General features: G+C 48.5%; 1 protein-coding gene across 1 annotated transcript; it reads right to left on the bottom strand.

Moving 5' to 3' along the window:
- Nucleotides 1-10,220: 10,220 nt before the first annotated feature.
- Nucleotides 10,221-17,713, bottom strand: LOC132571562 (zinc finger protein 709-like; the record flags this gene model as incomplete). Its single annotated transcript, XM_060238362.1, has 6 exons — nucleotides 17,367-17,713; nucleotides 16,797-16,911; nucleotides 15,585-15,661; nucleotides 15,231-15,357; nucleotides 12,690-12,850; nucleotides 10,221-12,587 (listed from the first exon to the last, which is right to left on the bottom strand). Coding segments are annotated over exons 1-6 (2,955 nt in total), but the record flags the coding sequence as incomplete, so codon positions are not given.
- Nucleotides 17,714-18,576: the final 863 nt, after the last annotated feature.

The raw sequence follows: 18,576 nt of genomic DNA, 5'->3' as shown, positions 1-18,576 counted from the left end.
AGAGTGTTGGACTGGAGGGGCCACTGGCCTGATCCAACGTGGCTTCTCTTATGTTCTTATGTGACACAGAGTGTTGGACTGGATGGGCCACTGGCCTGATCCAACATGGCTTCTTTGATGTTCTTAGAGGCAAAGCTGGAAGCGGAAGGGCCAATTAAGGTGCCACAGAGCAGGGGTGGCCAACAGTAGCTCTCCAGATGTTTTTTGCCTACAACTCCCTTCAGCCCCAGCCATTGGCCATGCTGGCTGGGGTGGATGGGAGTTGTAGGCAAAACACATCTGAGAGCTACCGCTGGCCACCCCTGCCATTGAGCATAGTTTTTGGGTGGCTGGAACAGAAAGAGCTGCTTTTGTATGATAGAATTTAAGGATGTTATTGGCAGTTCGTCCAACTTGTATCGCTACCTCCTACCTGATCCTTTTCTCTGGAGATGCTGGCGACTGAACTGGGGACCTTTTCCAAGCAGATTCTCTACCAGGGAGCTACAGCCCCTCCCCAAGTGGTGGGACAGGCCTCAAAATGATGCACTGCTATTCGATATCTGAATTCATTCCTCACCTCAGTGGCAGCAAGTTGCTCTAAAAGATCCTTACCCAGAGAGGCCACGTTCCCATAATTCTCCAGCATGACTTCCCTGTACAGAGCTCTTTGTCCCGGATCCAGCAGGGCCCACTCTGCCTCCGTGAAAGAGACGGACACCTCCTCCAAGGAAAAGGGACCCTGGAAGAACAAGAAGATTCCCCCCTCTTCAGAGATCACGCCAGGCAGAGATTATACCCTGGAAAGGAGTAGTCTGGGAAGGTACAGAAAGGAAGGCTTGGGATGAATAAATGCAACAGCATTCAAAGGGTCTCTTGCTGTTCCCCACCCCCTCCGTTCATCTCTCCTACCTGGATTGCAGGTGCAGCAGCCGTTTCCACCCCTCTGAAAAGGCGAAGGTTCAACAGCATCTTTTCACTGCCTGTTCCTGAGACAAGGGAGGAAGGAAGGGTGTTTGCTTGTTTCTTCCCTGCTTCGCACACCTCCTTCCCAGGGTTGGGAAACCTTGCCCTATGTATGTTCAACAGATTTTAAAAATACTTTTTCCTACATTATGAGAGAGACAGAAGAGAAGCACCAGGGACCTCTGAGCCTCAGGGATTGTAAATGCTGTCTGCAATATCAGGCTTCTGTGAGACTTTGGTTTCCTCCATGGAGAGGGAAAGGGAGTGGTGGAAGTGCTATGCAGGGTTTCCCAAAATTCCCCCCCTGTGGCCCGGTTATGTCTACGCTGCTCCTTCCTGGCCCACTAAAATCTGGGGATGGAGCCAGGAGACTTTGGGGGTGGAGCCGGGAGACAGGAAATGATGTCTCCCCACCTGGCAGGGAGAGGGCAAAGGCTGGCGATCTGCCCCAACCCCCATTAAAATACCCCACCCAGTGAGTTTTTCAATGGGGAGGAGAACCTGGGAACTGCCTTAGCTGTCTCCCCACGACCCGGTGTCCAGAGATCCATGACCCGGGCCGGGTTGCGACCCTGCCAGTGGGAAACACCGTGCTATAGCATTAAACATCACTGTCACATTGGACCAGACATGAATCAAGCAGTTCTGGAAACCTGAAGGTAATATGAATGAGTTTTCAGAGTGTCTCTGGGCATGCTAACTTCACAACCAGGTTTGCAATTTCAACATGGCATCACGTCTGCCCCAAGACCCTCCCCAATATTTCTCTCAGTTTGTACCCTCCAGGTGGGGCTTGAAGTTCTCCCAGAATTAGAACCCACCTCCAGCAGACCGATCAGTTCCCCGGGACGCAGGACAGCCACGGCTTGCAATGATCCCCGCCTTCTTCCCTCCCTAAATCTAAATACTTATTCCCACCCCCACTTACTTTCAAGTAAACATTTCCGGGATCCGGCTGCTGCAAAACGTTTCCCCCCTGCTGCAGCTTCTTTGCAGGCTTCCCCCTTCCCCCTGCAACCTCCTCCCCCAGGAAAAGCCCCTTCCTCTCCTGCCCCCCTCCACTGCTGGCTGGGCCCCTCTAGCAAGCAGCTCGGCGGTCTTAACCCTTCCAGTGCTGCAGAGGAGCTTCAAGAGGGCTGCCCTCAGCCACGCCTTGTGCTGCTCAATGGGGCTGCTGGGGAGTAACTTTGCAGCAGGGGGCTGCGCTCCTCCCGGGCCAGGAGTATCCGGTGCTGTTGTGGCAGCTCAGGAAAAGAAGGCTGCAGCTGGTCCCCCTCCTTAATCCCCCCCTCCTAGAAGAAGGAGCGTCAAACTCTAGGGGAGGGCGAAGGGGGGGGCTAGTGCTGATGAGATGAGGGTCTTCCTTCAAGAGACCACTGAGCATTTCTGTTGCCCCCCTGGAAAGAAAACTTGGTGGGACCTCCTGGCCCTTCCTTGCACGTCCAGGGAGATGCTGAGAGCCACTTTGGGGTCAGGCAGGCAGCGGTGCACAGCTGTTGAGGGGCAGGGGGCTGAAGGGGAAGGACCCTCGCTCTGGACTATCCCTGCCCAGGGACCCCAGGCTGGAGGAAGGGGGGTTCTGCTCCTGCAGGGTCTCTGCTAGGCTGGCCAACCTCCTGGCGGGGCCTGGAGATCTCTCCAGATGACAATTTAGCCCCAGGCTACAGAGGTCAGTTCCTTGCAGAAAATGGCTGTTTTAGAGAAGGGGGAGGGGTCTCTAGGGCATTATTCCTCCCCTCCTCCAAAATTCCCAACTCAGAGTTAGCCTTTCCCACTCCACTTATCTTCCAGGAGCTCCACCGGCCCTTCCCCCTTCTCTCCACCACCCACCCACCCTGCAAGGTAGACCAGTCCCAGAGGGAAGGCTGGGCCGAAGGAGAGTCAAGTTCGAACTCAGACCTTCCTCCAGGCTGTGGGCAAACCTGAATTCTTCACCTCCGCCTCTTCTCAGGGTTTCTGAAGACCGCCTCACTCTGTGAGGGTTGCCAACTGCAGGTGATGGAGATTGGCTTTGATTCCACAAAGACCCCCCCCCCCACTCTCTGCAGTCACCCTTTCCCATGGGGGGGGGCTGGTCTCTGTGGTCTCTGGAGAGGGTCCGGGTAAAAGTCGGATCTAAACGGACCTTCATGAATTCGCATGTTTTTTGCATTGAATCAAAATAAAATCACCATCCTACAGTAGAATGTGTCTTCGACTATAGGTACCACCTCAAAAATCACACCTCCGCAGATTGGTGGTGCCACAGCACTGCAAAAACATGGTTCCAACGCACAGATCCTCATGAATTCACATGGTTTTTACACTGAAATGAAATCAGCGCACCATAATGCTGTAGACCATGTCTTAGACTGTAGGCAGCACCACAAAGATCATGCCTCCATGGATTTGTGGCACCACAATAGTGGAAAAACATATTTCTAAAGCACAGATCCTCATGATTTCTGACCCCAAGCTAACCATCCAATCACATACTGTGACCATAGGGAGAGCGTGAACCCCACAAATCACAGCTCTACAGCTTCGTGGAGACACCGTTTCACAAAAACATGCTTTTGAAGCAGGAATCCCCATGGACCTTCATGATTTCTGCATTGAGTCACCCCAAGCTCATCATCAAATCAGATATCATGTCCCTGGGCAGAGCTTGCACCCCAGAAATCGCGGATTCACGGCCCTGTGGAAACACCATGCAAGAAAACGATGACTCCAAAGCAGGTATCCTCATGAAGCTTCATGATTTCTTTGCTTTGGATCCGCTCAAGCTCACCATGAAGAAAGATCATCTGTCATGTCCATGGGCAGGGCTTGCACCCTGGAAATCACAGTTCCACACCTTTCTGGCATCACCATGCAGCGAAAACATGGCTCCAGACCACCGATCCAAAAGGATCTTTTGGTTCTTGTTTTGGATCACCCTAAGCTCCCCCTTCAATACCATGTTTTTTCATTATGGTGTTGCCACAAAGCCATGGATCCACGATTTCTGTGCTGTAAACTCTGTCCAAGGACATGATATATGATTTGATGATGAGTTTGGGGAAATCCAAAGCATAACTCATAAGGATCCATGAGGATCCGTGCTTTGGAATCACATTTTTCTTGCATGGTGTTGCCACAAAGTCATGGACCCATGATTGCTGGGCTGCAAATTCTTCCCATGGGCATGATTAGTGAATTGACGGCGATATTGTTGTGACCCCAAGCAGAAACCCTGAGGATCCGTCCCTCAAACCCATGTTTTTTGAAGCATGATGTTGCCACAAAGCTGTTGACAACTGACTTTTGTGGCCATGGACATAATATGGGATTTGATGGTGAATTCAGGGTGATCCAAGTCAAAAACCCTGAGGATCCATGCGGCTGTGCTTCCAAACCATGATTTTGTGCTCATGTGGCACCACAACTCCACGGATGAATGATTTTTGTGGTGCTTCCTACAGACCAAGAGATGCCCTACAGTGTGATGGTGCTTTGATTTCATTTCAGCAACAAACAAACAAAACAAAAACATATGAATTTATGAAGCTCCGTGCTTCGGAATCATGTTTCTGTTGCATGGTGTTGCCATGAAGCTGTGGATGTATGATTTCTGTGGCGTCACCTGTGGCCATGTTAATAATGTGGGATTTGATGCTGAATTTGGGATGATCTGATGCAAAAACTATGAGGATCCATGAGAATTTGTGGTTTTCAACCATATCTTTGCAGCATGGCGTTGCCACGAAGCCATGGATGCCTGATTTTTGTGGTGCAAGCAGTGTCCCTGGAAATGATATGTGATTGACGGTGATGTTGAGGGGACCCCAAGCAAAAACCCTGACGATCCATGTGGATCTGTGCCTTGGATTCATGTTTTTGAAGAAGACGACCATAGATTTATACCCTGCCCTTCTCTCTGAATCAAGAGTCTCAGAACAGCTCACAATCTCCTTTAACTTCTTTCCCCACAACAGACACCCTGTGAGGTGGGTGGGGCTGAGAGAGCTCTCCCAGAAGCTGCTCTTTCAAGGACAGCTCTGTGAGAGCTATGGCTGACCCAAGGCCATTCCAGCAGCTGCAAGTGAACGAGTGGGAAATCAAATATAAGAGTCTGCACACTTAACCGCTACACCAAATGGGCTGTGTAGTGGTGCCACAAATACATGGATGCATGATTGTTGCTGATAGTTTAACACAAGGGTGTCAAACATGCAGCCCAGGGGCCAAATCCGGCCCCCAGAGGACTCCTATTAGGCCCCCCAGCAGATGGCTGCCATCTGTTTCTTTCTCCTCTCTTAATTCCTTCTGCATGCTTTGCAAGGCTTGCTCAATTGCACAGGAGCTGGAGAGCAAATCCTCTATTTTCACCATTGGCTGAGGCTCCTTCCTTGGGGGGGGAAGAGCTTGCTTTGCCAGGCTCTCTCAATCGCACAGCAGAGCTACTGAGTCAAGCCTCTCTTCCTTCTATTAGGTTGTTTCTATGATGCAATCCACCCTGAGCCTGTTCTACGGGAAGTGCGGGCTAAAACTCAAATCAATCAATAAATATACCCCTCCCATAGATGCATTTGCGGGAGGGGGTGGGTGGGAAAAATATGTGTGGAAGAGCAATGGCATTGGCTGCACTCTCTGACATGGGATTGCTGGTGGGGGAGACCTTCTGTAGAAAGAGGAGGGGGTTCGTTCCTTGGGAGGAGGAGACCATAGAAGCCTGGAGCATCCTGGAGGGAAAATGGGGGGTCTTGTGGGAAGGATATTGCGACTATTGTGTACTTTGGCCTAAGGACGGGCTTATTCAACCCCCCCCCCTTTTTGTATTTTTACATTCTTATGTGTCTGCCTGCGTGTTTGTGTCCTTTGCAGGAATTGCGCATTTCAGTTTCACAGGTGGAAAAATAATCTCTGTTTCGTTGTTTCATAGGCACAAGTCAAGAGCCTTTTTACTATTCTGTTGTTGTTTGGAACTGCCACTTTAACTGCTTAGGTCAAAGGTGGCCAAACTTGCTAAACATAAGAGCCAAATAGGTTATATGTCAGAAGTTTGAGAGGCGCAAGACATGACCAAACATAATACACATGTCTTAAAAAAACAAAACCTGGGAATAACAGTCCTCGTAAAACCATCGTAGGGAAAGATTAGGGAATTATTTTTTGGCACTAGTGGTAGAAGGAAACACACAGATGTTGGTGGAATTCCTTGTGGGGGGGATCCAACATGGGGCCCCCTCGCACTCACAGAGGGCGTGGTTCTTTTCCTCCTTGTAGGTCTTTACCAAGGGTCTGCGCTGGAGTCCTTGAAATAAAAACTTATCTAATAATATAAAATTACCTACCCAAGTACACTCTAAGCGTGAAAACCAAAAACTTCCTTTATTTATCAATAATGGTAACGAATCGCCTTCTAAGCTCTGGGACGGCAGCCAACGGGGCACAGTTCTCAGGAGACATAAAAGCATAACAGTTACAACAATTAAATCCCCCATTTGTAAGTATTCATAACAATAGCTAAAGCCCACGTTTCTTCCCCACCCCCCACTAGAGCTCTCGGATCTCTCAGCAAACTCCAGAGACAAAAGCTGCGTCTTTAGGACATGGCTAGAGAGACTCCGAGTCTTCGGCTTACAACCAATTTATACTCTTGAGATCAATGGCAACAACATTTTTGCATTGTCATAATTTACACCTTTGATGACTTCAGACAGATGTAATCCTGTGCATAGAGCAGGGGTGGGGAACCTTTTTTCTGCCAAGGGCCATACATCCAACATCAAAGCATCCGTTGGGGTCATTAACGAGTTCAGGTGTGGCAAGCCGCGGCCGGACATTGAGAATTCTAACAATTCCCCCCTCTGTGTGTTCTCTGATGCTGTTCAAGACTCCTCCTTTCACTGAATCTCTTTCCACACTATGACCATTCAAAAGGTTTCTCCCCTGTGTGAGTTCTGTAATGAAGTTGAAGACTGCCGCTCCGACTGAATATCTTTCCACACTCTGAGCATTCAAAAGGTTTCTCCCCTGTGTGGGTTCTCTGATGACATTGAAGATGGCCACTCCGACTGAATCTCTTTCCACACTCTGAGCATTCAAAAGGTTTCTCCCCTGTGTGGGTTCTCTGATGACATTGAAGATGGCCACTCTGACTGAATCTCTTTCCACACTCTGAGCATTCAAAAGGTTTCTCCCCTGTGTGGGTTCTCTGATGACGTTGAAGAGGGCCACTCTCACTGAATTTCTTTTGACACACTTAGCATTCAAAAGGTTTCTCCCCTGTGTGGGTTCTCTGATGACGTTGAAGATTGCCACTCTCACTGAATCTCTTTCCACACTCTGAGCATTCAAAAGGTTTCTCCCCTGTGTGGGTTCTCTGATGATGTTGAAGATGGACACTCTCACTGAATTTCTTTTGACACACTGAGCATTCAAAAGGTTTCTCCCCTGTGTGGGTTCTTTGGTGCTGTTGAAGAGTGCTACTCCGACTGAATCTCTTTCCATACTCTGAACATTCAAAAGGTTTCTCCCCTGTGTTGGTTCTCTGATTACGTTGAAGACTGCCACTCTCACTGAATCTCTTTCCACACTCTGAGCATTCAAAAGGTTTCTCCCCTGTGTGGGTTCTCTGATGACGTTGAAGATGGCCACTCTCACTGGCTTAGGTTTTACCAGCTGCTTTAGTCCAGTCTCAGCTGTACTTATGACCAGTGACTGATGCATCATCTTTTTTGTTTTTTGGTGTGTGTGTGCATCTGAAGGCCATAACGACCTCTGGTGACTGACCCCTGCTGGGGGCCTGGAAGGGTCTTCAGGGAGGCAGCTAAATAAAGCCTGCCTCTGCTTCCCCACGGCTGGTATTCCAAGGAGATCTCCCATCCAAGCTCTTGCCAGAGTCCACCCTGCGCAGCTTCTGAGATATGACAAGATCAGGCTTGCCTGGTCTCTCCCAGTCAGGGCCCAGTTGCTTCTGCATCTTGACTCTAACTAGCCCTGCCTGGCAACTAACCCTCCGCCCACCCTCTTCCTACCTAGATGGCAGGGGGCTTGAGGAAGTTCTCTTTCCCTGTCTCTGAAGAAGTGTGCTTCCACAACGAAGCTTCTACTCAGAATAAAACTTTGTTGGTCCTCAAGCTGACATTGGACACAACCTTTTCCCTAAAAGAAGAAGGAAAAAAACAATGCAGATGTGTGGCAAGTCCTTAAAGAGATGGGAGTACCAGCCCACCTCCCACGTCTCCTGAGAAACCTGTATAAGGGTCAAGAAGCAACTGTCAGAATGGGATATGGAGCAACTGATTGGTTTAGACTAGGAAAGGGGGTTTGACAAGGATGGATATTGTCACCCTGCTTATTTAATTTATATGCAGAGTACATCGTGCGGAATGCTGGCCTGAATAAAGCACAAGCCGGAATTAAGATTGCCAGTAAAAACAGCAACAACCTCAGATATTCAGATGACACCACTGTAATGGCAGAAAGTGAGGAGGACCTAAAGGACTTCTTGTTGAGGGTGGAAGAGGAGAACACAAAAGTAGGCTTGAAACTCAACATCAAAAAAACTAAGATTATGGCATCCGGCCCCATCACACCTTGGCAAATAGAAGGGGAACACATAGAAGTAGCGACAGACTTCACATTTCTGGGATCCAAGATCACTGCAGATGGTGACTGTAGCCATGAAATTAAAAGATGTTTGCTCCTTGGGAGGACAGCTATGGCAAACCTGAGCAGTGTAATAAAAGGCAGAGACATCACCCTGCCAACAAAAGTCTGTACAGTCAAAGCGACAGTATTCCCAGTAGTAATGTATGGCTGTGAGAGCTGGACCATAAGGAAGGCCGAGCACAGAAGAATAGATGCTTTTGAGCTGTGGTGCTAGAGAAGAATCTTGAGAGTCCCTTGAAGTGCAGGAAGATCCAATCAGTCAGTCCTAAGGGAAATCCACCCAGACTGTTCCCTGCAAGGTCGGGCGCTGAAGCTAAAGCTCAAATACTTTGGCTACCAAATGAGAAGGGAGCACTCCCTGGAGAAGACCCTGATGCTGGGAAAGACAGAAGGCAAAAGAAGAAGGGGATGGCAAAGGATGAGACGGCTGGGCAGCGTTATTTATGTAACTAACATTAATTTGAGCAGACTTTGGAGGTTGGTGGAAGACAGGAGGGCCTGGCGTGATTTTGTCTGTGGGGTCACAAAGAGTTGGCGTCAACTGTGTGAATGAACAACAAAAACCCTGCCCACGCACTTTATAACATTTCTTTCTGATTAGAGTAAGGTTTCTTCTGCAGATTAGAGCCTTATAAGCAAGTGGCATCAATACTTTTGGTGGTCTGTGGTTGTCTTTTACATATGAAAAAGGGGGAAAGCTCTTTTTATGGGCTAAGAGGTTACATGGATCCTTCTTGTGCGGGTTCCTCGACACAGTAGCAGAGAACTTCTTCGACTGAATCACTTTCAAAGCTCCCAACATTAAAATTGTGTCTTCCCTGTGTGGGGTCTCAGTTGCCATCAAGGAGTGCTTCTTCAACAGAATCTCTTTCCACAGTCTGAAAAGCCAAAAGGCTTCTCCCTTATAAGAGTTCATATATGCTTTTGAAAATTGTCACACTGACTGAATCTGCACACTCAAAGGTTTTCTTGTCGATGCGCTCAGAGACCAAGAGGGTGATTCTTAGCGACGCAAGAATGAAGGCTGTACACAGTATCTGTAAAACCACTATATACATTTATTTACAATACCACTCACTCTCCTGACTGACAATATGCTCCGCTGCACTCCAACTCCTTTAACCCACAATCACCACAATTGCTCTGTACATTTATACATGGGACAGCCAATCAGCAACTTGTCATGCTGACTCTGCTGGCTGATGCAAGACTTCTGGCAGCCAGCCACCTGCTGTCATGTAGATCATCTAAGCCTTCAGATCTACTTGCAGTTCTGCAGCACATGCTATAAGCTGTCTCTTTACACATAATAGTGACATTTCTCCCCATGTGTGGGTACTTTGATGCACCTGAAGAGTGCCACTCAAACTGAATCTTCTCTCACACTCTAAGCACTGAAAAGGTTTCTCGTGTTTGGAGTTTATCAGCAAGTTCAAGGGGGGGTGGGGAGTGGTCTCATTCATTGGGATGCTGTCTCTCCAACATCAAAGCATCCGTTGGGGTCATTAACGAGTCCAGGTGTGGTAAGCCGCGGATGGACATTGAGAATTCTAACAATTCCCCCCTATGTGTGTTCTCTGATGCTGTTCAAGACTCCTCCTCTCACTGAATCTCTTTCCACACTATGACCATTCAAAAGGTTTCTCCCCTGTGTGAGTTCTCTGATGCTTTTTAAGATCGCTACTCTGAATGAATCTCTTCCCACATACTGAGCATTCGAAAGCTTTTTCCCCTGTGTGGGTTTTCTGATGACGTTGAAGAGTGCCACTCTGACTGAATCTCTTTCCACACTCTGAGCATTCAAAAGGTTTCTCCCCTGTGTGGGTTCTCTGATGACACTGAAGAGTGCCACTGTCAATGAATTTCTTTCCACACTCTGAGCATTCAAAAGGTTTCTCCTCTGTGTGGGTTCTCTGATGAAGTTGAAGACTGCCATTCCGACTGAATCTCTTTCCACACTCTGAGCATTCAAAAGGTTTCTCCCCTGTGTGGGTTCTCTGATGACATTGAAGATGGCCACTCCGACTGAATCTCTTTCCACGCTTTGAGCATTCAAAAGGCTTCTCCCCTGTGTGGGTTCTCTGATGACATTGAAGATGGCCACTCCGACTGAATCTCTTTCCACACTCTGAGCATTCAAAAGGTTTTTCCCCTGTGTGGGTTCTCTGATGATGTTGAAGAGTGCCACTCTGACTGAATCTCTTTCCACACTCTGAGCATTCAAAAGGTTTCTCCTCTGTGTGGGTTCTCTGATGACATTGAAGATGGCCACTCTGACTGAATCTCTTTCCACACTCTGAGCATTCAAAAGGTTTCTCCCCTGTGTGGGTTCTCTGATGACGTTGAAGATGGCCACTCGCACTGAATCTCTTTCCACACTCTGAGCATTCAAAAGGTTTCTCCCCTGTATGAGTTCTCTGATGCTTTTTAAGATCGCTACTCTGAATGAATCTCTTTCCACACTCTGAGCATTCAAAAGGTTTCTCCCCTGTGTGGGTTCTCTGATGATGTTGAAGATTGGCACTCTCACTGAATTTCTTTCCACACACTGAGCATTCAAAAGGTTTCTCCCCTGTATGAGTTCTCTGATGCTTTTTAAGATCGCTACTCTGAATGAATCTCTTCCCACATACTGAGCATTCGAAAGTTTTTCCCCCTGTGTGAGTTCTACGATGATATTGAAGATTGTCACTCCGACGGAATCTCTTTCCACACACTGAGCATTCAAAAGGTTTCTCCCCTGTGTGGGTTCTCTGATGACGTTGAAGATTGCCAGTACAACTGAATCTCTTTCCACACTCTGAGCATTCAAAAGGTTTCTCCCCTGTGTGGGTTCTCTGATGACATTGAAGATGGCCACTCCGACTGAATCTCTTTCCACGCTTTGAGCATTCAAAAGGTTTCTCCCCTGTGTGGGTTCTCTGATGACATTGAAGATGGCCACTCCGACTGAATCTCTTTCCACACTCTGAGCATTCAAAAGGTTTTTCCCCTGTGTGGGTTCTCTGATGATGTTGAAGAGTGCCACTCTGACTGAATCTCTTTCCACACTCTGAGCATTCAAAAGGTTTCTCCTCTGTGTGGGTTCTCTGATGACGTTGAAGATGGCCACTCTGACTGAATCTCTTTCCACACTCTGAGCATTCAAAAGGTTTCTCCCCTGTGTGGGTTCTCTGATGACGTTGAAGATGGCCACTCGCACTGAATCTCTTTCCACACTCTGAGCATTCAAAAGGTTTCTCCCCTGTATGAGTTCTCTGATGCTTTTTAAGATCGCTACTCTGAATGAATCTCTTTCCACACTCTGAGCATTCAAAAGGTTTCTCCCCTGTGTGGGTTCTCTGATGATGTTGAAGATTGCCACTCTCACTGAATTTCTTTCCACACACTGAGCATTCAAAAGGTTTCTCCCCTGTATGAGTTCTCTGATGCTTTTTAAGATCGCTACTCTGAATGAATCTCTTCCCACATACTGAGCATTCGAAAGTTTTTCCCCCTGTGTGAGTTCTACGATGATATTGAAGATTGTCACTCCAACGGAATCTCTTTCCACACACTGAGCATTCAAAAGGTTTCTCCCCTGTGTGGGTTCTCTGATGACGTTGAAGATTGCCAGTACAACTGAATCTCTTTCCACACTCTGAGCATTCAAAAGGTTTCTCCCCTGTGTGGGTTCTCTGATGACATTGAAGATGGCCACTCCGACTGAATCTCTTTCCACGCTTTGAGCATTCAAAAGGTTTCTCCCCTGTGTGGGTTCTCTGATGACATTGAAGATGGCCACTCCGACTGAATCTCTTTCCACACTCTGAGCATTCAAAAGGTTTCTCCCCTGTGTGGGTTCTCTGATGACGTTGAAGACTGACACTCTTAATTAATCTCTTTGCACTCTCTGGGCATGTAAAAGTTCTCTCTCCTCTGTGGGTTTTTTGCTGCAGCTGAAAGATTCTACTCTGACTGAATTTATTACTCATTTCTGAGAATTCAGAAGGTTTCTCCTCTCTCTGTATTGTTTGGTGTACAAGGAGCTGTGATGTATTTCTGAAATACTTTCCACACTGAATGGATTTTCTTGCCTTCATTATCCTGTGCTTTGGAAAATGTACATTCTGCTTTTTTCTATAATGCTTCTCAACCATACCACCATCTTTCTTTATTTTAGTTTTGCCTTGATTCCTGACAATTTTGTTCAAGTTTTCATTTTTAACTCTATGTGGCATTTTCTGATAAAGTTCCTCACCCTCCACATTCCTCTGCTCATCTTCTGCTGGGATAGAGAGAAAGAAACTGTTAGCACTTGGAAAGGGAGTAAGATCTAACAGCATCTATATGACTATAGGAGGAAAGTTTGGCTCATCTGAACGACACATCCACCTTTCCACAAGAATAATTCATATTTAAAAATACGTCCCCCTCCCATCTGTCTGCCCAGGCATCGCTTTTATAAGAGGCTGAATTAATCTAACTCGAACCTCATGATACCACTAACTTCTCAGCATCAGATGCTCAATATTTTCTGTCTCCCCAGACTCACATTCACAAAGTCTCTCTTCAGAATTTGGATCTCTTCTGAATTTGCCTCAAGCACCACAGAGAGGAGAGCCTCACATCTAGCCACTGTGAAGGCTTATCTGGTTTTTCTTTACATCAAGGTGTGTTCGATATGCTATTCATACTGAACCATGTCCAATTTGACTGGGCACTCTGCATTTGGGATATCTATGAAGATCTGCTTGTCTCTCTACATCCTCAGTTTAAGAACGACCTTGGCCTGAGCCCAGCTCATGGCTAGAATCACCTGGGGAGGGGGAAATCCAAGTAACTGTGATTTGTTATGCACCAATTTCAACCATTTAGCTTCAAAAGGATAATAGCAAATGGATTAGTCCAGGGGTGGCCAAGATTGCTTCACGTAAAAGCCACATGGAATTTTGGGATCTGCAAGACATGAATGTCAGATGTTTGAGGGAGGGAGGGTGGAAGGGAGGAAGGATGGGATGAAGGAAGGAAGGAAGGAAGGAAGGAAGGAAGGAAGGAAGGAAGGAAGGAAGGAAGGAAGGAAGGAAGGAAGGAAGGAAGGAAGGAAGGAAGGAAGGAAGGAAGGAAGGAAGGAAGGAAGGAAGGAAGGAAGGAAGGAAAGAAGGGAGGGAGGGAGGGAGGGATGGTGGAAGGGAGGGAGGGAGGGAGGGAGGAAGGAGGGAAGGAGGGAAGGAAGGAAGGAAGGAAGGAAGGAAGGAAGGAAGGAAGGAAGGAAGGAAGGAAGGAAGGAAGGAAGGAAGGAAGGAAGGAAGGTGGAAGGGAGGGAGGAAAGCTGATAGGGAGGGTGGGAGGGAGGGAAGGAAGGAAGGAAGGAAGGAAGGAAGGAAGGAAGGAAGGAAGGAAGGAAGGAAGGAAGGAAGGAAGGAAGGAAGGAAGGAAAGGAGGGACAGATGGTGGAAGGGAGGAAGGAAGCGAGGGAGGGTGGAAGCAAGGAAGGAAAGGAGGGAGGGAAGCTGGAAAGGAGGGAGGAAGGAAGCGAGAGAGGGTGGAAGGAAGGAAGGAAAGGAGGGAGGGAGGAAGGAAGGAAGGGAGGGAGGGAGGATGGAAGGGAGGGAGGATGGAAGGGAGGAACGGAGGGAGGGTGCAAGGAAGGGAGGAACGGAAGGAGGGTGCAAGGAAGGAAGCGATGGAGGGAGGGTGGAAGGAAGAGAGGAAGGGAGGGAAAAATGGAGGGTGGGTGCAAGGATGGAAAGGAGGGTGGAAGGAAGAAAGGGAGGGAGGAAGGAAGAAAGGGAGGGAAGGAGGAAGGAAAGGAGGGAGGAAGGAAGGAACGAAAACATGGGGATGGAGGAGGGAAAGAAAGGTGAAAAGAAATTAACTTTTACTGCATTCTCCAAGCTCCCAGCTGGCTTGGCTTGGAAAAGTGATTTAATGAGAACTGCCTCCTCCAAGCTATGTGAAATAGCCACGGTTTGGCCACCCTGGACTAGTCCCTCAGGTTGAAAGTCCTTTTCCAGCCAGTAATGGAGTGAAGCCATTTTGGCTTCCATTTTCAAAGTGCCAGTTTCTGGTCATGTCAGTACATTTGGGACACATCTGGGGACCTGCAGGTTCGCTCTAAGGAATTTGGTCTGAACCCTCTGAAGAGGAGCAGATCTGGAAGAGGAACAGCCGATCAGAGCGCAACGGAGCCTTTCTGCAACTGCCTTCACGTGAAATAACTTTTGGGTGGCTAGAACATCAAGAGCCGCTTTTGCATGATAGAATTTAAGGATGCTGTTGGCAGTTCTTTCACCTTGCGTTGCTGCATACGGGCATCTCTGCCCGCTCCCCCAGATGACCCCAGAGGTCAGTTCCAATTCTAGGAATACGTGAAGTTTCCTTATCCTGAATCAGACCCTTGATCCCTTGGAGTCAGTATCATCTGCTCAGTCCAGCATCGGCTCTCCAGGGTCCAGGCAGAGTCTTTCATTTCACCTCCTACCTGATCCTTTTCTCTGGAGATGCTGCCAATTGAACTGGGGACCGTTTCATTCCCCACAGATCCTCTGCCAGGGAGCCACAGCCCCTCCCCTAGTGGTAGGACGTGCCTCAGAATGATGCAGTGCTATTCAGCATTTGGATTCATTCCTCATCACAACGGAATGGCACCCATGAAAGATCCTTACCCAGAGAGGCCACATTCTCATAGTTCTCCAGCATGACTTCCCTGTACAGAGCTCTTTGGCCTGGATTCAACAGGGCCCACTCTGCCTCCGTGAAAGAGACGGACACCTCCTCCAAGGAAAAGGGACCCTGGAAGAAAAAACAGATTCCCTCCTCTTCAGAGATCACGCCAGGCAGAGATGGCACGCTGGAAGGGAGTTGTCTGGGAAGATATGGAAAGGAAGGCTTGGGATGGGTAAATGGAATAGTATTCAAGGGATCTCTCACACAGACCCTTTGTAGAAACAGAAGGAGCAAAAACGCCTCTGAGAAAATAGGAGGGACTTGGGCTGTGCCCCCCCCCCCATCTCTCCTACCTGGATTACAGGTTCAGCAGCCGTTTCCACCCCTCTGAAAAGATGAAGGCTCAACAGCATCTCTTCACTGCCTGTTCCTGAGACAAGGGAGGAAGGAAGTTTGCTGGCTTATTTGTTCCCTGCTTCACACACCTCCTTTCTGGGGTTGTGAAACCTTACCCTTTTTATTACATTCTGGAGAGGCAGAAGAGAAGCACCAGGGACCTATGAGCCTCGGGGATTATAAATGCTGCCAGAATATTTCAGACTTCTGTGAGACTTGGGTTTTCTCTATGTCAGGGGTGGCCAACGGTAGCTCTCCAGATGTTTTTTGCCTACAGCTCCCATCAGCCCCAGCTATTGGCCATGCTTGCTGGGGCTGATGGGAGTTGTAGGTAAAAACATCTGGAGATCTACCATTGGCCACCCCTGCTCTATGTACCAGATGTGAATCAAGAAGTTCTGGAGAGTTGAAGGTAACAAGAATGATTTTCCAGAGTGTCTCTGGGCATGCTAAGTTCACAACCGGTTCCAAATATTATTTCTTATCTTCAGTGATCAATAAATTGGTCCCCGTATCTTTCATGAATATATCCGTTGCACAGTTCCCGATATAATATACAGTGCCCGAAATGTCTCTTAAAGCGCAAACATCTTCTCAGCCTCTCACAAGAGCAGGGAAAAAGTGCTTGCAAAAAATATTGCCAGTTTCACATGTCGATTTCAGTGCAAAGTGGGAGTATTCTGAGGAAGGCCTGGATCAATCTCTCAGGGATTTCTTTGGCACTGTAGTGAACTTTCTTGGATATATATTCAAGCAGCCCCCCCCAGGTGACCCTTCAAGCCAAGCACAGAAGCCACAGTTCCCCATTCTTATTTGCCCCTAGGGACACATTTTCAGAGTTCGGCTGCCCCAGAAGGTGGAGGTTCCCTTTATTCACCAGGCTGAAGAGCTCTGCTGAGGCTGATCTACCTTCCCCCCCACCTTGGCAAGTTGAGACTCTGATGGAAGGAAGGTGAGATGTGATTTTTTTTTTAATATAATGTGAGACACTGACCTCCAGGAATTTGTCTAATCTCCTTTTGGAGGCATCACAGTTTGCGGACATTGAGTGCCACCAATTAACTCTGTGTTGTCTGTAGGAATACGTATCCCCACCCCCCTGACCTGAACTCTCTACCCTCCACAATCACAGGCTGCCCCAACTGCACCCAGGCACAAGGAGTCCTTACCACAGGAGAGGGCATCTTGGGCACGCTCCATCGCCGGCACCCTCTGCCCCTGCTCCAAGGAAGCTCCTTCTGCCTCAGGGATTGCAGCTTCCATCTCCAAAGGTGGTCCCCGCATCTGAAACAGCAGCAAGGGAGAGGGGTAAGAGATGGAATGGAAAAGAGACCAAGGAAGGGATCCTGCCCCACTCCCAGACTCTGCACCCTTCTCTCAGCAGAGATGGTAAGGTACCTGCAGGGATCAGAAATCTTCTAGCAGAAGAAGCTCTGGGCTATTATCTGGCAAGGAAACTTTAAGATAAGGTCAGATTTAAGGTCACCACAGGAGGTGGTGGCATCTACAAGCATAGACAGCTTCAAGAGGGGGTTAGATAAAAATATGGAGCAGAGGTCCATCAATGGGTATTAGCCACACTGTGTATATATGTGCGTGTGTGTGTGTGTATATATATATTGGCCACTGTGTGACAGAGTGTAGGACTGGATGGGCCATTGGCCTGATCCAACATGGTTTCTCTTATGTTCTTATGATTTAGTTGCTTGAATTAGACATACAGGAGAGAATCCCCTCACGTGTTCTGCCTGCCTCTTCACCTCTGCCTGACTCAGGAGGAAACCTTCGGCCAGGGCCACCGCCTGGGAACTGGTCTCCGGCCCACATCCTCTCACCCAGCCCTGCATTTCCTGGGGCAGGAGAGTCAGGAACTGCTCCAGGATCACCAGGTCCAGGATCTGCTTCTTGGTGTGCCTCTCTGGCTTCAGCCACTGGCTGCAAAGTCCATGGAGCCGGCTGCAAACCTCTCGGGGCCCATTGGCCTCATGGTAGCGGAACTGCCGGAAGTGTTGGCAGTGTACATCTGAGGTCGTGGTGTCTTTAGCCAGGGCCTCTGGCACAGCTCTTTCCCAGAATTCAGCACCACTTCCAGCTGAGATGGGATGGGGAATCTTCTTTGCTCTCTTGCCAGCTCCAGGTCCTTCTGGGTCCTCCTCTTCCATCTCCTTCTCTTGAGTCACCTCCGTCTATGAAAAGCTGCCTTTATTAACTTGGCTATGAAGGGAGGCTTCTCCCTGAGGGGAAAGAGAGAGACAGACAGGAATGTGTCAAAAGGAATATACACACACACAAACCTGCAGACACAGAGATGCACATATAAGTACAACCTCCGTTCCCCAAAAGAAGCAGGCAATAAAACACAAGTCCTTCATCCAGAGAATTATTGCAGTTCTCTCCCGGCCCCAGTATTCCCGCTCACCCTGAAAGAAGGGCCATTTTCCAGAGCCAGACTATTTGGAATAAATTCTATGCCAAGACTCTGAAGACCTTTGCATGGCTACTAATTATCTCAGTGGTGGAGATGGTAGTTGTGGGGAGGGTCAGCCAAAATACCTGCCATTGCGAGAAGCCAATCAGCATGAATGATTCATACATGTGATCCCATCTGGGATTCCTTACTGGGCCCCCCAAAGGCAGGCTTCATAGTCTTGTTGGCATCTCCCTTAACGAGATCTGAACCCTCCCCTCCTGGGACTGTGCCCTGGCGTTCCTCCCTGTTGTGCTGCCTGGGGGTCTGTGCCTCTCTCACCTGGCAAAGAGATCCCTTTCCTTCCCCACAGGTGAAATGGGGCAGGGCGATGCGTTTGGAGCAGGCGCGGTTCCTCCGTGTGTTTACATGCCATGTTCCTCACAGGGGTGGATTTTTGTGTGGCCTTTGTTCCTCCAGGCCCTGCATATATTGGGGGCGTGGCCACATCAGCAAGCTCCACCCCTCTCTGCCTGTCAGGG

The sequence above is a fragment of the Heteronotia binoei genome, chromosome 5 (assembly GCF_032191835.1).
Source record: "Heteronotia binoei isolate CCM8104 ecotype False Entrance Well chromosome 5, APGP_CSIRO_Hbin_v1, whole genome shotgun sequence".
Taxonomy (NCBI): Eukaryota; Metazoa; Chordata; class Lepidosauria; order Squamata; family Gekkonidae; genus Heteronotia; species Heteronotia binoei.
The sequence above is the reverse complement of the archived record's forward strand: the minus strand, read 5'-3'. Positions and strand labels throughout refer to the sequence as shown.